The sequence below is a fragment of the Octodon degus genome, unplaced genomic scaffold, assembly GCF_000260255.1.
Source record: "Octodon degus isolate 3935 unplaced genomic scaffold, OctDeg1.0 scaffold00169, whole genome shotgun sequence".
Lineage (NCBI taxonomy): Eukaryota > Metazoa > Chordata > Mammalia > Rodentia > Octodontidae > Octodon > Octodon degus.
This window is the reverse complement of record NW_004524745.1, coordinates 448,452-471,539: the sequence shown is the minus strand read 5'-3', so window position 1 is coordinate 471,539 and position 23,088 is coordinate 448,452. Positions and strand designations below refer to the sequence as shown.

General features: G+C 41.8%; 2 protein-coding genes across 4 annotated transcripts in view; one reads left to right on the top strand and one right to left on the bottom strand.

Annotated features, from left to right (window-relative positions):
- The window catches only part of Cystm1 (cysteine rich transmembrane module containing 1), a 64,536-nt gene extending 61,755 nt beyond the window's left edge, over positions 1-2,781 (top strand). The window contains exon 3 of the mRNA XM_023703407.1: positions 2,285-2,781. Coding sequence (XP_023559175.1) covers positions 2,285-2,391 — 107 coding nt within the window. The 3' untranslated portion in view covers positions 2,392-2,781. The remainder of the gene's footprint in view (positions 1-2,284) is intronic.
- A 695-nt stretch (positions 2,782-3,476) lies between these two features.
- Positions 3,477-23,088, bottom strand: part of Pfdn1 (prefoldin subunit 1) — a 74,387-nt gene continuing 54,775 nt past the window's right edge. The window contains exons 4-5 of one of the 3 annotated variants that reach the window (XM_023703404.1): positions 4,398-4,485; positions 3,477-3,853 (exon numbers count right to left, since the gene is read on the bottom strand). In XM_023703404.1, the coding sequence (XP_023559172.1) occupies positions 4,402-4,485 (84 nt within the window). In that variant the 3' untranslated portion in view covers positions 3,477-3,853; positions 4,398-4,401. Of the gene's footprint in view, positions 3,854-4,091; positions 4,486-23,088 lie in introns of those variants that run through there. The other 2 variants (XM_004643233.2, XM_023703405.1) reach the window with 2 other exon arrangements.

The window sequence follows — 23,088 nt, the reverse complement described above, 5'->3', positions numbered from 1 at the left end:
CTGAGGTAATGAAGAATTTGGCCAGTTACCCTCTCCCATGATTTGAAAAGCAAGGTAAACACAGGCCACTCCACCCTGGCCACAGCCCCATCCTTCCAGCAGCTGGGAGTGTTTAGGGGGAAGTCACCATGCTCCAGGAATAAGTAGGTTTCAGAGAAGCACTTGGCACTCACCTGTGTCACTAGTGACACAGCTCTCAGGTGTGATGTCTGTGTTCTGTAGCTGCCCACTACTTCCATCCTCTGTCAGCACTGTTTGGGAACAATGAGATCAAGTCCCTGGTTCTCATTTCTGGGAATGTGATATGAAATGAGCACACGCAAGAACAGCTTTGGCTGAGTTGGAAGAGCTAGGTGGAGGGGAAAACAGAACTGAGGCAGTTTAGTCTGTTTCTAAGGAAACAGACTAAATCTCAAGGTTTAGTATTCTGGCAGAAGAGGGCATGACTGCTGCCTCGGCCATCCCTGAGAAACAACAGGGAACTGGTGCCACTGCCTGTTACACAGGGCTGTTGTGAGGACTGTACAGAAAGCCTCAGGTGCTCCTAACACTGGAGAAAACTCGGAAAGTGGTAGTGGGGAAGACTTTGGGATGTGTCATAGCAACACAGCCTAGGGAGGGCCTATTCCAAGATCTGGCAAGGAGAATATGGGGGTGGGGTTAAGGGGCTCTGTAGTTGTTTCTCCTTCTAGAGCAGCACACATAGGACCCAAGGAGATAGGGACATGGGCAAGTCATCTAGGCAGATCCCTCTGCCTGGCATTCCTACTGCAGTGACCCAGGGTTGGGCATCTGGCTCAATCTAAGAGAGTACTTCTTGGTCCATTTTCTAACCCAACTGGCCTTGAGCAAGCCTGTTTTGCCAGAAGTATTAAGGTCTTGAAGGCCTGGGTTCTAATTCTGCCCTGCTTCTGCCTGGTCATGTTTGTTGGAACAAGGGACAACCTGTCTGAGCCTCAGATTTCCTCCCAGTGCAACCTGTCTTCCGGTTCAGGTGCAGGTGAGACTGGGAACGTACTTTATTAAAGCCTCAGAATAAAGAGGTTGTGACCAGGCTTCCATGGTTTGGGTCTCAGATCCAGCTACATTTGTCTGGGTTGCTGAATGAGACCAAATGAAAGTGAGCTGGGATTAAAGCATTTTGCTCCAGACTGAGTGTGGTGACACTTACCTGTAATTCAGCTACTTTTTTTTTTAAAAAGCCTCAAACTCCTGATCCTCCTGCCTCAGCCTCCAAAGGAAAAAGGTCTCTGAAGAACAAGGGCCACTAACACAAGGGGTAAAAAGGTAGAACTTGGAAAACTCCACATTAAGCCAGGGCATGCTAGCTACAACACTTGCTCCAGAGAATAGCTGCCAAGAGGAGGTATAAAAATAGATACAAAATGCAAAAAATATAACTGAAAGAACTGCCAAAAGACTGCTCTCATCCGTAGATTCATGCATTCAGGAGCTTTGAAAAAATGTGGAACTCCTACTGCCTATGAGTTTAATGATACTGTTTTGAGGTTTTTTAAAAAACGGACTATAGATTAAGCACCAGATATTGAGAACAGGTACTTCTGGGAAGAGAAGATAACACCTGCACAGCAGTTCAGTGTAGAGGGATTCATCTTCACCTGTGGATTTAGCATTCAAGATCTCCATCTCCATTCTGAGGAAAAGCAGAGTGCTGGCACACACAGCTCTAGCCATCTATCCCACTTGCCCAGGCTTTCCTTTCTGTTGCTTTCATGCTTTATGTCACAATGTAGTTTGTGGCAGCTTCTGCAATTACGTATTGCCCAGGTGTGTAAGAAAACCAGGATTCCTAGTTGTTCCTTTGGGTCATCAGGCTCCTTTTGAGATGTTAGTGCCTCTTGCTTTAACTCCTGGCTGGTGGCTTAGCTGTATCTGAGATGTGCCTGCTCCCTCCTGTCCCCCCCCCCCCCCCCCTCCCCCTCTCTCTCTCTCTCTCTCTCTCTCTCTCTCTCCCCCCCATTCCCTTGGGGACAGAGAACATAATGCTCCCTGCTTTAGCAACTGTAGATGGTACATCAGCTCCTCCTTGACAGGGGCCATTCTCTACTTTCCCCAGTACTCATTCCTGTGAGATGTGAATGTCCGGTTGGGATTGGCAAGAGAGGAAAGCAGATGATGAGCTAAGCCATCCTTCCTTTTTTGATCTCCACACACAGGGCTGCTTAATGGCTTTTGCCCACAGCAGCCCTCCTTTCCCCCAGGAAGGCTGTGTAGGGCCAAGGTTTGCACCAGCTCATTCTTCCCCCACCCCTCTCTCCTCCAGTGTATGTGGTAGAAGACCAAAGAAGAGACGACCTGGGGCCCTCCACCTGCCTCACGGCCTGCTGGACTGCTCTCTGTTGCTGCTGCCTTTGGGACATGCTCACCTGATCAGCCCAGCCCTCCTGCCCGGCCAGCTCTGCCACCCTATAGGTGTCCTGTCTCGTCTCTTCTGATTGCTGTAAAAATGACTAGCTCCTCACAGGCACCTCTGCCCTCAACACTGGGATTCTAGATTAGCCATGGTTGCTGCTGTTTAATTCAGTGACTTGATCTTTTTAATGTTGAAAATCCATTTCTTATTGATCTGTAACAAATGTGCTAAATGACTTTCCTTGTTTTTTTGTTTTTTGTTTGGCCAAAGCTTAGTTATAAAATATATATTTATAATTTTTAAATTATACATTCAAGGTAATGGCAAGGTATAAGACACCACTGAATGATTTCTTTGCTCACAACCTGTATGTTTCAATAAATTTGCCCAAAATTGAGTTGTCTAAATTCTTGGGACATTCTAAGTGTCTTGGGTCTGTGCTTCTTACTGCCTGAATTTTTACCACTTCTAATGATTCATCTGCTCACTAAGTCCTGTAAAACATAGATAGTTCAGCTTACGGTCATTGTTGGACACACAAGACTTTTACCTCTTCTCTTCTTGGCTCTTTCACGAACAGTGTGGCTACCACAAAACAGGCAGGCTCTAAAGCTGGCTGTCGTACTCTGCCTCAGAGATAAGCATCAGTAAGTGCATTCATCAGTGTAACTCAGACTTGCTTTTGCCCAGGGCCTCCAAAAGGGGCCTCTTGGTGAATAGGTATCCCAGGCTCTCTGGAAACCTGGGACACCACAGTCAGGGAGCCAGACCCAATTCTTGCCCTCCCTGAACCCAACCAAGTCAGCCATGCCGCTCATCTCACCTTTGGCCACAGGGTGGCGCTGAGCTACCATAACACAAGTCAGATTTAGCTCCAAGCTCCTAGTTGACCTTTACCTGCCACCCTCCAAAGCAGTGTACTTTTTAACAAGAAAAAGCTACGATGTGGTAGCATCTCCTATGTCTGCACTATGAGTTCCCACATACCACAACACACATGAAATTCTCCCACCTCCAAAGCACAGTGACTTAATCTTAACCTTAGGTGCACACACAGAAAAATAATTAGGAAGGGATATATTTCTAAGTTTACATACTTCAGACTTTTTATTTTTATGGTCCTGGGGATTGAACCCAGGGCCTTGTGCATGCTATGCAGTTTACTTTTTAACGGTGGTTGTGCTCGAAGGGGATGTGGCTCAGCCACAGAGCACTTGCCTCACACAGGCAAAGCCCTAGATTCAGTTTCTACCCGGCACCAGGGAAGAAAATAACAGCCTACAATGGCTATGTTCCACAAGTGTCTTGCAACAAAATTCCTGACAACTAAAATCAGCTTTCCTAAGTGGGATAAGTCAGCTCCAGCACACCGCTGTCCCTAAGCCTCCAAAGGGACCTCAGGATCATCAGATCCATCTTGTGACATTGTCCAAAGGAGACAGCCTTGGAGATGCAGCCGCTACTGACCTTTTGGCATGCCTAGGAGAAAACAGAACAGGCCCAAAACTTCAGCTGTGAATGCAAGTCTTTCTTCCTTCTCTGTACTACTTAGAAGCCCAGAAATCAGGGGGCTCATTCAGACCAGAAGAGGAACAAAAGAAGGCAAAACCCCACTCCCAAAGACAGAAAAGTTCTAGCACAAGGGAGCAGGAGCTAAGGGTAGTCCCAAGTGCCAATTGTGCCCTCTTACCTGGTCTCAATAAAAATAGACTCAGCAGAGTGTGACAGGAATCTTTTATTGACCTGACTAGCATACCTGGTGGCAGGGTCAGGTAGAACATACCTATCTGCCCTGGATCCTGTCTTCTTTCTCCTGGGAATTCATGTATCACCACAGGAGAGAAGAGTATCCAGGGCAGGTAAAGCTGGGGGAATATACAGGGTGGAACCTGAAAGTGGCTCAGGGCAATACAAAAAGTGCAGGGTTGATTGCTGGCCCAACCAGATAAAATGTCCACCTGGGTAGAGGAAGGCTACCAACCCCAGGCAGATGAGAGGGGTCCAAAGGGAGAGTGTCCCTTACAGGCTCACTGTGCCCTTCGTGCCATCAGCATCTCCCGGATGTTGTCTTCAGCTTCCTTAACACTCCGCTCCAGGTAGGACTTTTTCTGCTGCAACATGAGAAAGGAAGGTTAGAAGAGGTTAGGATGGCAATGAAGCTTTTATGTGCAAAGGGTATGGCATCTCTTGTGATCAGTGACTTTCAGGGACGTAGTGTCAACTGGAATCCAATAGTCAACACACTTGCCACCCCTGGACTGACCAATAGACAAAAGGAAGGTGGTCCCCTGGTGCAGACAGCAGAAGTCCTCTGTGGAAAGCAGGCAGTAGGCACTCTTCCCCCAGCAGGAAGTGGCCTTTTAAAAAGGCATCTTGGTACATGAAGTTACACCAAAGGGCAGGAAATTCCCAGGCAAAGCTCCTGCCCCATAACAGACTGTCATCTCTTTGCAAGGTTTTCCATGGCCTAGGCCAGGCACCCCACAGGTGCTGCAGAACAGACAGTAGACACTGGTCCAACAAGCTGTAGGCTGCCATGAGTGCTGTGAGTCGGATCACACGTCTCACTGAGGCAGATGAGTCAAAGCAGAATCTGCTTTTCTAATGAAACGGGTGCTGCCAGGACAGTGACACAGCGAGTAGAGATTTTGGAAGTTTACCTCCCGCCCCATCTGTGTCCTAAATTAAAAATCTCAATTTAGTCAAATTAACTACTTTCAAAACCCAGACTGGAGCCAGGATTACAAAAGATTAAGTCAAAGGAAATGATGTGTGTGCATAATTTGTCCTATGCTCAACCTAGAAGTATGGTGGCTTTACCACACTGATCCCTGCCCCGAGGACATAGTTGTGGCTATATTCTCACTGAGTACACATGAAATGAAGGCTCTCTTTGAAAAGAATACTATTCATGTTCTGTAAGAATATCAAAAAAAATTTCCTCTCCCATGGTGCATGTGAACCAGACTGGAGCAGTAATGTGCAGCTTGGTCCAGGAAGCCTAGGTGCCACCAGTGCCCCTCTCTCACTCAGCCTCTCCCTGTCACCCAAGTGCCACGGTGACCAGAGAAGTGAGGGAAAGGTGGGATGCATATCACTGTGCTTCATGTAGCTCCACAGCCAGGCAACTATTGCCATCACTGAGGGGGGAGCTGGAAATGACCTACTCCTTCCGGCCTCCAGCATGCAGTCTCTCTGATGCCTGTGTACATATCTCTGCTTTTAACTTCTCCCATTCTCCACACATTTATTAACTGATATATTCTCAGGCTTTTCCCTACAGTAGCCAAATAACCCAGGCAACACATAAATCTTTACCAGTTCTCGTGGAAACCTCTGACTCCTTTGTCCTTTCTAAATTTCCTTACGGCTAGAAAGAGCCCTATCACTTTATTCATCTTCCATCTGCCAATTTATACACACTTCCTTACAAGAGAACAGGAACTCCATAAAACCCATGGTGACCGTGGCAACACAATTCAACGGCCACAAGTATATACTGTTGCTAAGGAATTCTGTTTAATTACATTGCTAAACCTGATATAATCCTATCATTGTGATAGCAGAATGGGAACTTTAACTTCCTTTGATAAACAACCCTTAGACTTTACTTGTGAGTAAAAAGGAAGCACATGCTGACACACCACTGAAGAATGTGCTTGCACTAGGTATTGCATGCAAGGGGGGCAATCGTCAGATAGTGCCACACACCACCTGGGCAGCTTTTGGGCCCAGCCCCATGGAAAAGTAAGCGACTGGCTTGTGGAGGAAGACGGTTCCCCCATCATACCCAGTGCTCAGGGACCAAGCTCTGCTGCATTCCATCTCTGCCAACTTGCTGGCAAAACCTTAACTTGGAACCTAAGCTCTCGGTGACCAAATTTAGGTGTCACTCAGTTTTAAATTCTTTATACGATAAAATCTCTTTTACCTTCTACTTTGATAGTCTAAAGTCACCTGCATATTCTAAAGTTTTCAACTTTTAAAACACAGTTGGTTCTAGTTTTTGGTGTTTTTCCTCGTTAAAAAAATAAATACAATGCAGGGCTGGGATTGTAGCTCAGTGGCATAGTGCCCGCCTGGCCAAGTGCACAGTACCAAGTTTGATTCCTGGTACCAAAAAAAAGGGAAATGAACAATCTATTTTTGTCTTTATTTAGCTTAAAATGTAATAAACAATTCTTTTAAAAAAAACAGTTCTCACAGATAGGATATCCATAGCATAGTGAGACCTGTTTTCTAATAATTTTAATAGCTCCTCATTTCCAAACACTTGCCAAAAAAACCCTCAGAGTCAAACCCAGGCCAAGCACCTGTAACTGGATGAGCATTCTTCACAAAAAGTCTGTTGAAGTTCTAATCCCTAGTACCTATAAACATAACCTTAGTTGGAAAGAGGGTCTTTGCAGATGTAACCAAGTTACACTGAAGTCACACTAGAAAAGGTGGACCCAAATCTAATGTTTAATATCCTTAAAAGAAGGCCATGGAAAGATAGGGACGGACGGACGGACACACACACACACACACACACACACACACGGAAGACATTATGAGTTGACTGAGACAGGGAATATTGTGCTTTATCTGTGAGATAAAACTAGAAAAAGCAATGAAACCTTCTTCCCAAGACCATTCAGAGGGAACATGGCCCTGTAACACCTGGAGTCTGGATTCCTAGCTTCCAGAACTCTAAGAAATCGGTGTTGTCTAAGCTACCTCTTTGGGTAACCTGTTATGCAAGTAAGAAACCAACACAACCTCTGAAATGAGTAGCGTTAGTTATAGAACCTATCCCAAGGCTCCTCTAGACCCAAAGAATCGTAGTATGCTGTAGCTCTGACCACAATGAACTGCAGAAGCCTAGGTAAATATCCTTGAGGTTTAATATGCTAGGATCGTACTGATCAAATAGGTAGTACTGACCCAAATACAAATGAGGCTGATAGGATGAATGACATTAAGGAACCAATAATTAACCTTCTCCCTTGAATCTCCAGTGCTTATTCCCACAACTATTAGTCAAGTCAGAAACTTTGTGCACCCCCAGTCTTCTCCATACTTGTAAACAGCTCTATTCCTGGGACTTTTCTAAACAAAAACCTTTTCTGTCACACTCAACATCCAATCAAGCAACAAAACCTATTAGCCCTGTCCCAAAGTATATCCAGAATTGGACCTTAATAAAAAGCCTCTCAGAAAAAATCTCTTATGCTCTTGACCCTTCATTTCCTTCACACAATGGCCAGAGTCATCTTCTTAACACTTTAAGCCTCCAATGGTTTTCCATCCCAAAGTAAAAAGGAAAGGTGTTTTGTCTTTGGGCTGCTAAAACAAAGTGTCATAAATTGGATAGCTCTAAACAGCAGAAATTTATTACTCACAGGCTGATAAGCCCAAGATCAAGACACATTCAGTGTATGGTGAAGGTGTGCTGTCTTGTCCATAGGTGGCACTTTCTCAGTGTCCTCGAATGGTGGAGGAACAGGAAAGCTCCCTTGGCCCCTTTTACAGGGACACAGGCTCCACTTAAAGGGCTCCACTCTTATGACCTAATTATTCCCCAAAAGCCCCATTTCCTAATACGCTCACATTAGAAATTAGGGTTTCCCAGTCTAAATTTGGGGAGACACAAACATTCACCAAAGTGTTTTTCAAGTGTTAGGAAACCAAGCGTGGTTGTGCTCTCAGGTAAGTCTCTGACTCACCTCTGACAACTTTCTTCTCCCTCTCAGCTCAGCCCATCAGGTGCACTTGTGCCTTGACACTTAACTGCCCTCTGTTGTTCCCTTTCTGTAGGAACCTACTCTCATGAACAGCCACCTTCACTTCCCTCATTCCTGCAGGCCTTTCTCAAGTGTCACCTATATGAAAGGACTTTGCCTTACCAGGTTTCTCTCTCTAGCACTTAGCACTACCCAAAACAGTAACTGTCTGGCTAGCTTCCCTTAGGTCCACAAGTGCAGGACTTTGTTCAGTTCCAAGATATAGTCCTAATATCTGGAAGAATGGCTGGGACAAAACAGGAACTTATCACTTGCTGAATATAGTACACATTAATTATGGAAATCACACTTATGATTGCCTTGTGGATTTTCTCAGTAAGTTACTTTGTAAAACTACAAAAGAAAGCATCTCAGTTTCCTATATCTCTGCCTCTCAAACCCTTAAGGAACAGCCCCATCCAGGTTTAGACCCAGAGCTGCTGTGAGTAGTGCAGGACAACAATCCCCTTACAAGCTCCAGGGGGCATGCAGAACACAAACTTCCACCAGCAGCCCCCAGAAGGGCATGTACTGCCCTCACTGCAGCCTCTGTCTAGTCCTACTGAGCAATTTCCCTCAGAACTGTTTCACTGTTTCCCTAGAAAATTCTCCAGTGGCATAAAACCACAAGGCTCTAAGAGCAGTAACATTCTTGTGGGGCCTTGTCCTGATGAGAAATCCTGAGATTTCCTGTGAGGCTCAACATGGCCAGAAGAGACACTGCCAGAGTCATTGCTCATCAGCCCAATGTTCTTTTTCTGGGAGACAGACTGAGAGGCTGGCATTTCATTTTCATCTCTCACAAAAGGAAGAGACTCTCAAGTCCCTAGAACTTTCCCGACATGACACAATCTCTCAAATAGACTTCTGAGGTAATTTCATCTTGTGATGCTACCTCTATAAGCGTTTGCCTTCTTATAAGTTTTATCTCCATTCTTTTCTAAATTAGCACTTACTTTCCTATTTGTTATGTCTTGAGGTATAGAAAAGATTGTTTTTTCCTGTCTGACCTATTTTTCCATTTTAAAGATAGGATTTAGACAATACCAGTACATCCTGGCCTATTGCACTCCTCTATTTTTATTTAGCCACAGAACACTTTCTTCAACTGCTCTCTCATATTAAAGACTAAACAAATTTAAAATGGGTAAGCTGAAACTTAGAGGAGATATGGAAGATCAAAGCACCCTTTCTGGCTGATCCCTGGTCTCCAAGAAAGGCTGCAGGGTGCCCTCAGAGACTCTCTGCTCCCAGTGTGACCTAACCTGGCCATATTCTGCTCCCTTATAAGGAAACCACGCTCAATTTCTGCAGACCTCTACCAACTTCAAGGTCTATTATGGATCAGAAAATTCAAGACAAAGGCTACCTTTTTCACTATCTTTGTCATGACTTCTAAATTAACAGACCAACAGCCCCTCTGATTCTAATCTTCCTTTAGCTGTAAGCTCCAGGTGATCAGAGTACGCCAGCTACCCACCACAGGTAAGTTTAGTAAGAGGCCAAGAATTCATTTGCAGTTAGGAAGCAAAATGCAGAAGGCAATGAAACAAAAAGAAGAGAAAAAAAGCAAAATGAGAGCACAAGCAGAAGAAAGAAGGGACAGAGAAGAGCCTCAACTGGGAAGAGCAGGGCAGAGCTGAGATTAAGTGATCCTATGACTTGGATGGTGAGGTACACTCAGCAGAGGCAGGAAAGGGAGAAGTCTGACCAGAGGTTTGAAGCAAGAAGCCAGAGTGCAAGTGATTCTTGGGCAAAATCACTCAAGAACTCACCTAGAACTCAGTAGTCTACTTCACTACTGAGGACACATTAGACAAGTGGTAGCACACCTATGGCATGTGTGCCACAATAGGCTGTTTGTATCACTGAAAGTTTTAAAAGGTTCACCATCACTGCCACAGTTAGCTTCTACTCTAACTGTTGAACTATAGTATAGACAAACTCAAAAAGAAAGTAACTTTAGACATGGAGCAAGAGGCTGGAGAGAATCTCAGAAGAGGTCCCTGCCTATTCTACAAACAGCCTTCATGGTCTCCACTAAAGAACAGGACAAATGACTTAGTTTAGCTAAGCATAGATCTCATTTCACTCCCAGGTATGAGAGTGATACAGCTGTGAATGACAGGGCTACTGTATAGGATCAGACTCGAAGTCCCTCCTGAGATCACATACTGGCTACCACCCCCAACTCAACCAGCCATGACAAATCTCTATAGTACTCAAGCACCCTTATAAAGGAGGACACGCAAAGCTCAGGCTACCAGACAACTCAGGGAAAATATAAAGTAGAAAGAAAGCTCATAGCTAAGTACAAAGCCAGAAGAGGCAACAGTTCTAACCATACAGCACTGATCAGCCTTCCTCCACAGAATCGTTACCATTATGGGGTCACCAAGCTTAAAAGTTATGACAAACCAGTAAATCATGCCAAGTGATAGGCTCTGGTAGAAGACTCTCAGTTCAGTGTTTAGCAAAGATTAAGAGAACAGGAACCCTGGTTTCCACCTTAACACATTCCTACTGTACATACACGACTGTCCCAACGAACAGCTTAAATCAATAGAGATTAACCATTTAATAATGGATGACAGAATTCAAATCAGATGCTCTTAGCAACAAGACATTCAAAGTACAGGCCCATCACGAATGTGTTAAACCTTTTATGCCTAGTGTTCCATCTTTGTAATGCCTATAACAACAGAACGTAATAAATTTTTTTCTCTTCAAATTCTTGTTTCTTGAATTTATCCAGGTCACATATATGAGTTACATGCAAAACTTCAAAAACCAGCAATCTTCAGTATAAATGGATTAAATCTCTACAACAATGGCTCTTAAAGTATAGATTCTATTCCCAAAACACCAGTTATCACTTGGTAACTTTAGGCCCCAATCCATACCTGCTGAATCAGAAATTCTTGAGGTCAAGCAATCTGGTTTTTATAACCCCCGGGGTGATTGTGAGGCACAGGAAAGTGTGAGAAACACTGTTCTAAATCAGAAGTCCACAAACTTTCTATAAATGGCCAGACATTAAATACTGTAGGCCTTGTGGGGTTGTTTCTGTTAGTGCTCTCTGCCACTGTAGTATAAAAGCAGCCACAGACAAGGTGCAAACCAATGGGTGTGATATAAATAATGGGTATGATTGCTCAAAACACAAAAACAGGTAGCAGGCTGGATTTGGCCAGCAACCTGCCATCTGCCAATCTCTCTTCTTTAAAAAGATGGAGTATTAACCAAGTGATGTGGCACATGTCCACAGTCCCAGCTATCTAGAAGGCTGAGGTGGGAGGAATCTGAGATCAGCCTGGGCAACAAAGCAAGACCCAGTCTCAATTAAAATAAATAAAATAAAATAAATTAGTTTTAAAAGACAGAACTAAATAAACCAGAGATTTCTAAGACTTTTTACATTCAATAAAAGCTGTCTAATGAAAATGTAAATTGCCAAACTCTCTCTTTTTTCCTTAACACTGGGATTACAGATGTGCACCACTATGCCCAATGTTAGTGACTAGCATGGTGAGCCTAGGGTTCTTCAGCCAGCAAGACATGCAGTACCAGGGATGGAACTTGGGTACTTGTGCTTGCCAGGCAGGCGCTTAAACTGCCAAGCTATCTCCTTAGCCCCTGGAGAACACTGGTTCTTGAAATTCAAAGTACTTTGCTTTTCCAGCTGATTCCCCCTCACCAGTCTAAACACTTGCCCTTATTCATCAACAATTCTCTATCTTCCTCGGCACCACTGCTGTACCAAACCAAGATGACTTCAACCAGCATGCAAAAGTATATATATCCAAAACTATGACCTCCTCTCCCTTTAAAACATTTACTTTACCCAGTCAATCATATTCTAGATCTTGCCAACTCTAGTAACTGTACCACCTCCAAACTTTCAATTTTACCAGTATTAACTGCATTTTCTTTCAGGTCACTTCTATCTCATACCTTCCAGCACTTCTTCAATGTACTGAGTATTTTCATTATCATTCCACTTCCATGGCCTTTCCTCCCTTACCCAGCTTAGCTTCCCAGGTCCATAATTTATTTTTATTCCCTTTGTATATATTCTTTCTGTATGTTTACCTGGCAAATGCCATCTCAGGTTAAACCATATCACCTACCTACTGCCTATAACCTAAGTGCTAAATGCTGCTAGAAGAAAACACTTAACTGTACTGAATGGTCTTGAAATTCAGGGCCATGAATTTCTCTCTTCTCTCTCCACCCCCCCCATGGGGGTGGGTGGGATCGAACTCAAGACCTTGCTCTTGTCAGGCAGGTGCTTATGTGACTGAGCTATCTCCCTAGGCCCAGGGCCATGACTGAGCTATCTCCTTGGGCCCAGGGCCATAAATTTTAAATGAGCACTTCGCATTGCCTGGAGATCCTATTAAATACCTCCTTAATATGTTTTTCACTTGTCTGCTCTCCAAAACAACTATTTCACATTTTGCCTTATCTCTTCAAAATACCTATACTCCTTCCCCTTAACTCATGAAGAAAAGCAATCTAGTAACCACTCTTCTTCCCACCTCCTAATCTACTACCTGACCTACATTTGTATAGTCTCTTTTCCCTGTTCCTGACAGGGACAGTACATATATAGGAATCAAAACACAACTTCCACTTAGCTGTGAATTCCATCCCCATGTGCCTTTTCCCACTGTTATTCTCTTTCTCCTTAATCTTCTATTTTAGTTCTCTGCAAGATCTTTTTTGGTGAGGTAAATAATTTAAAAACCCCTTCTTGACCCCAGGGCTCCCTGCTACTGCTCTCTTTCCTTCCTTCCTCTCTGCAAAATTTAACCAAACTCTTAATGGCTATGCCAGGCGCAACTGTTCCAACACATATGACACTGACCAGTCTTCACCCATGGGATCGTTAACATTTGGGGTCACCAGACTTAACAGCTCCTCAGCCCTCTCCAATCCCATATCCATCTGATCTGCTGAACTGACTGCAGCCCAGGCCCTGTGATGTTTACAACTGAGGAAAACATTGGATACTTCTCTGTTATCTTCTCAATCTCTCAGCACTCAACACAATTCTTGAAATAGTTCTCTCTTTCCTACCTCATGGCTATTCTTCCTAAGTTCCCCCTTGCTGATGGCTCTCTGCTCGGCTTTCAATGCTGACAGTTTCCAGGAAGTTGCCCTGGAACTGCTTACCTATCAGCACCACCTCTTAGCATTCTTGGCTGCCTATCTTATTATGACTTCCAAATTTATATCTCCAATCCTTCTCTCTAATTCCAATTTTATATATTCAATTCTTTATAAAACACGTCCTCTTGTTTGTTAAATTTACAGTTAACATGTTTAAAACAAACATAACTGGTTTAGTCACCCTACTCTCCCAGTCTTCCACATCTCAGTGAATGGTGCTATCCAACTGTTCAATTTTAAAAATACAGGGACCAGTCCAGGGGATGGCTCAGTAGAATAAGCACTTGCCTGGCAAGCGCAAGGGTCTGAGTTCAATCCCCAGTTCCGCCAAAAAAAAAAAAAAAAAAAAATACAGGCCTCCAAACCCCCTCCCTCATCAGCAAATATTAACTTACTTTCAACATTCATCAACTTATTGCCAAATATAGTCCCAAACTACACTGTTCTCATGCCACTACTCCCATCCCAGCCCAAGCTTCCAAGACATCATGGCTGGTTTCTGTTGTGGATACCTTAATGTGTAAATCAGGTTCATCTCACTCAAAGCCCTCTGCAGGCCTCCTATCATGCATAACATAAAATTCCATTTACCTAATCTGCACTAAAGACTTATATGATCTGGCCCCTGACATCTTCATGACTACTCTCTACCCCACACAACACATACTTGTTCAAACAACTCCACCAAACTTACTCCTCTTTTAAGGTATTTTATTATGTATATCTTCCACTTGGAATGTTCTTCCTCTAGACTTTTTTAAGAGGCTGATCATCCTTTTTATTTAGATCTTGACTGAAATTTCTACTTTACTGAAGCCTTCCCTGACACTCAGAACTCAAGTAATATCCAATAACTAAATGATCACCTGGGTCAAATGGGTGCTGCCCACCTGTAATCCCAACACTTGGGAGACTGAGGCAGAAAGACTGCCACAAGTTTCAGGATATCCTGGACTACACAGTCAGTTGAAGGCTAGTCTTGCACTATAAAGCAAGGCCCTGCTTAAAAAAAGAAAAGAAAAAGAAGAAACAAAAAGAAATGATCACCTCCATTATAAGATAGTTGCTTACTTCTTTATGGTCTGCTCCTCAGTGTTATCTCCATAAGAGTACGGATCGTGTTTGATTTGGTTAATGCTTTACCTTTAGCACCAAAAACTGATACATAATTCATTGTGTATACACATTTCAGGCCCCCAAAACACCATTATCAGAGTAGTAAACAAGACACACACGCATTTTCTAGGTGAGCACTTGTTCCACTGAGCTATCTCCCCAGCCCCACACACATTTTCATAGGACACAAAGACATTGCATTACCACTGTGATTAGGACTGAGGCTTAAAAAGCACAGTCTAATAGAGGATATGCCTGACATACTCAAAGAAATCACAGAGACTTTTTAATTTTAGGCCTTAAGTATGAGCAAGAATTAACGAACTGGAGACCTTCAAATGAAGGGAAGACCAATTCCACCCCAAAGAGCAATACATGCAAAGGTCAAAAGACTATGGCTTATTTGAGGAATTAACAGCCAATAAAACTGAGGCACAAGAGTGGAAGGAAAATGCATAAAGAGATGGAGCTAGTAAAAGTGGGTCAAATCATGCAGGATTTTAAGCCACATTGAAGTTTTAGTATTTATTCTAACAGTAATGGAAAGCCACTAGGTTTTAAGAGTGATGTGTTCACATTAACTGAACCATAGAGAATGAATTAAAACATTTTTTTTTTTTCTCATAGAATGCCCTCTAAGTCATGAGTAGGTAATAGATGTTCAACATACTGATCCCTGGGGTCCCTAGAGCAACTAGACAGTCTAGGACTGCCAAAGCTCCCTCAGATTAGTTGCCTCTGACCCCAAGCAGCCTTGTCCAGTTAACCCAGTGAATTGTGCAAATATAATTTTCCAGGTGCTATAATATAGGAAGTTTGGGAAGTATTGGATTAGAGAACACAAGTGTGCATATTGGAAATCTATCAGGATAGCCACTATGACAGTCTTGGAAAGACAGTATCTTAGTGTGATAATGGAGAAAAGTAGAGAGATTTAAGCAAATACTCAAGAGGCAAATCAGCAACATGACTTAATCAAATCCTTCATCAGTAACCTTTATTATGTACCAGGAGTTGGGGAGAGGCAAGGTCAAGAACAACCCTACCCAGCTTAGGCCTGCATAAGAGCTAGATGGCTGATGTTGCCTCTTACTGAGGTAAAGAATCCATGACAAGACAAATTTGGAAGAGAAGATGATGAGGGTTGGTTTATTTGTTTTGGACAAACCAAGTTTGAAGCAGCTCTGAGACATTTAGGTGAAACATAAAAAGAAACCTAGATTGGGCCTGAAGTTCAAGGAGTCAATCTGGACTACAGATTCTATTTTGTATATGGGTGGGACCTGAAGTTGTGAGAGTGGATGAAATTCCTAATAAAGGACACAAAGTAAAAGGGCTTAGTCTTTTAAAAATTCAACATTTTAAGATGGAAAGATAAGGAACCAAAAAAAGTTTTAAAAGGGAAGGAAACTGTATTCTAGAAACTGAGGAGTCATTCTGGGAAAGGGATGAAATCACCAGAAATTACTAGGTATGTTCAAATAAGAACAGTAGCATGTCAGAAATCACTAGTGGGTGGAAAGGGAAGCTCTACATCAAGAGGTCTACAGGATATCCTCCCAATCCGAGACCTGACTCTAAAATTCTATGAAGGAAAATTAGCGGATACTTTAATTGTAACAGCTGAGCATGAAGAGTTATGCACATGTAATGCCTTATCAGGCAATAACTATCTCTTACCTTCAGTGAGACAAGGGGCTTTGTGCAGTTCCTATCGAACGGTTGTAGAAGCATCAGGATAATTATACCCAAGAAAATGCTGAGACAGGCTGAAATACTATGTTCAGGAACTAAAGAATACAAAAGAATATCCTTCATAGCAGAGAATTCTAATTCTGTACAGTGTACTGCACTATTCTAACAGTCCACTAAACATAACACAATTTGTTAGTTTCAGGAACTCAGCAAAAAGACCAAGAAATAGAAGCACTGGGAGCACTACCAATATGATCATCCAGAAACCCAACTCTGAGATCTCTGGTCCCTTTCTCAAACAAATCAGCTACACACCACAGCATACATAGTCCCTTCTTATGAGAACAATAAATGTACTTAGGACATAATAAAGAAAGAGAGACAGCTCATCAGACTAAGCACCTTGTCAGGCAAGCACATAGACTGGGGTTCAATCCCTAGCACCACAGCACCAGCCTTGCCCCCAGATGCACTGAGCTGGCCACTGAGTCCAGGCATGGTAGCACACGCCTGTAATCCCAGCACTGGCAAGGCTCAAAACAGGAGGATCAGGGCCGGGGAGATGGCTCAGTAGAATAAGTTCTTCCCTGGCAAGTGCAAGGGCCTGAGTCCAATCCCTGGTTCCGTTAAAAAAAAAAAAAGAGAAGAAAAGAAAAAGAAAACTCAGTAGAATGAGTGCTTCCCTAAAACAGGAGGATCAGTATGAGTCTGAGCTGTATAGTAAGACACTGTATCAAATATATTTTTAAAAAATTTAAAAAGTTTTACAAAATCAGTTAAGTTTCTCAATATACATTATGGTATTTTTCTTCTGTTTTTCCAGTATCAAAAAGTCAAATATCTATCAATAAGGACTAGCAAGGCTATTAAAAACTGAACCAAATGGGCAAATAATAATAACAACACAAAGCCCCACTGCCTGTTTTTTGAGACAAGGGCTCACTATATAGTCCAAGCTGGCCTTGAACTTACTATGTAGACAAAGATGGTCTTTAATTCCTAGTGATCCTTTTGCCTCAGCCACTTGATTTCTGGGTACAGGCATGTGCAATCATGCCCAGTTTGCCTCATGATATCAGCTTGTATTTAAATTGTTCCAATCTTGGAGGAAGGGCCAAAGAACAAAATCAACAATTCTTGAAGTGAAGTTTGGCCTGCAGACATGGTAAAAGGATAGGAAGTTAGGGTATGCCTCCTGCTTGAGAGGAAATGAGGGCAACACCTTGCCTTACAAAGTAGTAGAGGTGTAAACTGACTCAATTTGGGGGCTGAACTAGCGTGAAGTATATGTGGCAAACACCTAAAATCAGTCTAACTCCGCTTTCTGCTATAGACGATCTCAATTCCTATTTTCTTACAAATCAAAAACAGACAATCCAGTGAAAAGGCGAACAAAGAACTTGAACAGATATTTCTCCAAAGAAGATTAATGGCCAATAAGTACATGAAAAAATGTTCAACACCATTAATCATTAAAGAAATGCAAATAAATATACCCCCTAGGATAGCTTCAATAAAGTACAAAAAATATCAAGTATTGGCAAGAATGGGAGAAATCTGAACCTTCATACTGTTGATGGGATTATAAAATGGCACAGCTGGCTGTGGGGAATACTTAGGCAGTTACTCAATAAATTCAAATATAAAATTACCATATGAAGCAGCAATTCCACTCTGAGGTATATATATTCCCAAAGAAATGAAGAATAGTGTTCAAACAGTGAAAACAAAGCTAAAAAGTGAAAACAAAGTAGATATCTATTAACTAATGAACATATGAAATGTGGTATATCCATTAAATGGAATAGTACTCAAAAGATAGAATGAAGTAAAATATTTTATCCATGCTACAACACGGATAAAATAAGTTAAAGAAGCCAGACACAAAGAATCACACTTTACAGGAACATTCAGAAGAGGAAACCTGTAGACACAGAAAATAGATTAGGAAGAGCCATGTGCTGGGGGAGGTAGAATGGGCAGTAAATGCCAAGTGAGTAAGGAGGTTCTTCTTAGAGTGATAAAGCACATAGTCAAACAGTGGTAACAGTGGGCCGGGGAGATAGCTCAGTAGAATAAGTGCCTGCCTGGCAAACACAAGGTCCTGAGTTTAATCCCTGGTACAAAAAAAGTGTTAACAGTTGCTGTAAATTTTATGTGGACTTTACGTCAAAAAAAGGTGGGGGTGGTTACTGGGAAGCCAACTCAGAACCTCAGGCTTCTGAGGCAGATGCTGCACCACTGAGCTAAATTCCTGGCCCCTTACATCAATTTTTTTAAAAAGAGGAACTTTCTCAAAATGCTGTAATATATTTTGGTTAAAAACAGGATATTAAAGCTCTGCCTCTGAAAACAAGCATGGCAATGCAAGTTCCTAATGAACTATTTTCATCAGTAAATCAGTCTATACTCCACCCAAAGAGAGCAATCCATACACAAACTGACCAGGGTAAAATATACCAGCATATTAATTCCTGAAAATGAACTTCAATGTTGTAAGCAAAAGCACCATTTAGATCAGTGAGTTGTTAAGGTAACTTGGGAAAGGTAATGGATACACAAAGGCAAGGAAGCTTATATGTGATCACATTACTACTTTTCAAGCAAGTAATACATACAACTAAAAAAACAGAGATACAGCAACCGGGAACCCATAAAAGGACCTGGAGGCAGTGAAAACAAGAGCTCAAAGCCCCAACAAGCACAGATGCATGACTCATAGGCACCGCCTGAACTGATATGTAGGGGTCAGCAGAGGGCATAACTGGAGAACTACAAATATACTCCAATATCTGAGGGCTATTTATAAAGCTTCCCCAAAACGTTGGCTTTCTCTTCACTAAGAAAGAGCAAAGGAAAATTCAGTTCTACTTGTCAGCATCACCCAAGAAAATGTTGTTCCTTGTAAGCTAAACTCCTAGATCAAACAAACAATTCATGATTTTGTTCACAACTTGGAATATTCTGAGGGGCACTAAGATGTCAGGTCCATATCACATGCTTCTTTACCCAGGGTGATACAGGGCTCAGACCATGATGAAATCACTCTACAGACCAAACGTCACAGTTGTCACTTGTCCCCAACTCCACCAAGTTACCATGCAACTGATGTAAACAGAATGGGGCTTAATATGCTATTAGCTCTGATCTAAGTAGCTGACCTAATACCAATTAAATGGATAATGACACTGGAGTAATAAAGAGCCCTTGGCATAATTCTATTTGCAAACATGATTCAAGAAGTGGTTTTCATTTTGCCCTTTCTTCAACTGCCAGATGCCAGACTACTTAGAAACTACTCATTACCTCCTCTTTAGTGTTGTTTCTTAAGGGATTTCTCATTTTATTAGAAAAGGACCAGAAATATTAGAAGGTCCAACTATGCAAAACACTTAATGATTGCATAAGAATCCCCATTTCCTTGAGACTCAAAGTAAATAATAAAGGGTTAGCGTCCAGAACCCAGAATCCTAGGCTCCTATTTTGATTTCCCTCTCTCTGATTCTGATTCTGACTAGGCGAAGAGCAGGTGATCTCCATTTCCAAGACATGGACAGAAGTCACAAAGTTCATGAGATGTCTCACCACAAAATTCAGGGCTATTAGGAAATGAGAAAAGCAAATTATTACTGACCAGCTGCCACTTACATCTTCAAGCCCATCAACCAGCCCTACCAATGGTTATATCTATACTTCAGAGAGGTCATCAGGCCCACTGACTATAATTCATCTATAACTAAAGTTGTCAATAGTGGGTCTTATAATGTTACATGTTCTTGTGGAATATCTAGCAGTTAAAATAAGCGAGATAGAAATGGAGATGTAGCTCAGTGGCAAACAACTCCCTGGCAAGCACATAATCCTGAGTCTGATTCCCATTACCAAAAAACAAAACCAAACAAAAAAGAACTACATAGATTTATTATTACGGATGGAGCTCAAAAACCTGTTATTCAATGAAAAACCAAGTGTTAAAAAAGAATAATTACTTCTGAATGTAAGATACCTATATAGCATGGAATAGAAAGACACAAAACAAACTCTTGATAGTTGCTTCTAGTCAGTGGCAGAGTAAGATTGGCATGAACATAGGAAGGATGTTATAAAGACTTTAATTTTTATCATTATTATTTTATTTTTGTTTTAAAAAAGACCAAGGTAACATGCCAACGTTTGTTAATTTTGGGTGGTAGGTATGCAAGAGTTTGTTGATTTGACTTTCATATACTTGTGTACCTTCAAGAAAAAAAATTCTCTTACAAGCATATGCAAATAACAAAATCTAGCATTTATTACATAGTGTGTGCCAGACATACCACTAAGTGATTTACATATATGAAGTTACAAGGTAGAACTTTTCATAATGGAGAAATAACTTATGCTGCTCATTTTATTTTCATTACAGTCTTAACCTCCTCAATCTAATCTGACTGGCAGAGAAAAAATTACGGCTCCACCTCTTTTACCTCCCATGAGCTGGTTTGCAGAAGGTGCACATTTTTGTTGTGAAGATGGACTTTGCCTGCCTCTGCAGAGTCCTATGGTTGTCTCACCCTTCCAGAGATTTACCTGATAGTTTATTTTTTATGCTTAATTGTGAATCAGTGTTAAATTCATTATTATTGTACACTAACCCTCATTGATAATTTCAACCTAATCTTTATCAGTAATAAAGATAAAAATTTTTAAAGGATAAAAATTTTATATCCATCTGCCTTTCAATCAGTTCCATCCTTGGGCAGAAGATTAAAGAGTTATTTAATGTCTTTCCATCCCGACACCAATGCCACTGGCAGTTTATACAAGTGTTTTTAGGTTTAGAAATACTAAACAAATTACCTAAATAAGTGGCAGTCAGAGTTCACATTCATCTCATTCCAGAGTTCATATTTTCACATTGTGACAAGACATTATGCTATGCAGAACAGAGAAGAAAACAAAAGAATTTTCTATCACCCACTAAGAATTTTCAAGATGAACTCAAAAATTCATCAAAATTCAAAAATAATGGCTGATTTTCTTAGTACATACTTGGAGATCAAAAGGGCAGAAAAAAAGTATACAGTATGTCTAGGGAAGAATAAAGTCACTAGTTCATTTAAAGTATAGGAGATAAGAAACCCTGTAATACATCCATCTTGACTAAAATTTGAAGGAGGTGGGTTCCACACACAAAAACAAACATGCTTTGATATTCTGAAACAGATTTGAAAGTTTCCCAAAGTAATCTTGTAATGCAACTGACTGCTCTCTCCCTGCAGTGTGGTCCCACAGAAAACACACTCAGCTGAGCCTACTTCACTTGTCAACCTCTGCATTCTGTATTCCTTCCTGAGAGAGCAAGCATGCTTCCTTCAGCAGCCAGCCTGTCTATGTCTGTGATCAGTGATAGCTAAAGGAAGGCCACAAAACTGCACTGCAGGTTAGAAAAGAATGAAAGCCTATGCAGCCACCACAAAAGCAACCCCCTAATCATGAAGGAGCTGGAGCCAACCTTTTAGCTTGGCCCCTTGAGCAGAGGGTTGCCCGTGGACAGTAAGTCAGTTCTGTGAACTTACAATGTACACTGCCCACATCTACGTAGAGCACTTTCCATGTGCCACAGTGACCTAGGGCTCAAGCCATGAATCCTGTCCCTTCTATAGCTACATTCTTCCCTTAGCTTACCTAATCAAGTTCTATGATTTTAAATATCTATAAACTGATGATTCATAAACAATTCTTACTTTCACTAGCCTATAGTTTTAGATTCAAATATTCAACAGGCTATTTTAACAGCTCTACTATAGTATCTCAAAGACAACATGCCCCAAACTAAACTTCAGATAGAGGTAGGAGCCTTTGCCAAATCCTTTGCACTAAACTACATCTCCAGTCCCTTTTTTTTATTTGGGGACAAAGTTTTGCTAAGTCAGGCTGGGATTGAACTTAGAATCCTGCCTCAGCCTCTCAATGTGCTGAGATTATGGTGTGCATGATGGTGGGCACCATCATGGCCAGGCTCAATTTGATTTTAAATTTAGTTCTGATATGTAACCAGAAAACTCTGATTTATGAATTAGGAATAGCACATCTGTTCCTACAATATGTGGAATGTCTGCAACAGGACAATCTCTGTGGAGCTCAATACACAGGTAATGCTGTGTATAAGCCAGCAAATGAACTACATTTCCACTGGGAATAGCTACTTGACCAAAATAAGTAATACTTAAAGTGAGTAGAAGTAACACTGATTTCATTCATTTTAGTGTCAACTCCTTTTTCACTTAAGATTTCCAGTCTCATTTCCCATCCCAGCCCTCTAGTTCAACCACCTTTCTGCTGCTTCCACTCCTTCCCTTCTCTGCCTCGGGTCATCTAGCAAAATTCCAACCGATCTTCAAAGCCCAAGAGAATTCCCCCATTCTCATGAACCCATCCCAGACCTCTCCAATAGGACTATGAATATTACAAGCAAGAAGAGATTCTTTGGAGCCGGGGAGACAGCTCAGTAGAATAAGCACTTGCCTGGCAAACACAAGATCCTGAGTTTAATCTCCAGTTCCGCCAAAAAAAAAAAAAAAAAAAAAAAGAAGAGACTCTTTAATCACTGGTCATAAACTTCATCTTTGTTTTTAGTCCTATCTTTCACCCTACACTGAAAGATCTTGTCTCTCTCTACCTTAAACATCTACCCTGTCCAGTTACCTCCCCTGACACCATCCTGGTCCAAGCCAACAATATTAATCATCTACACAATACCAATCATCTAGCTTTTTCTGAATTGGATGTGAGGTAGGCTGATGACTTATGAAATATCTAAAAGCATTCCCAAGCCTACAGAATAAAATCCCAAAGCTTTAGATGAACACCAAAATCTGCACCAATGTAGGTTTTTGTCAAAGTATTTCTATAACCTCCCTCAAAATTTTGTCTATGTTAAAGAGCTCAACTTCAGACATTTTCACCTCAAAAAAAGAATTA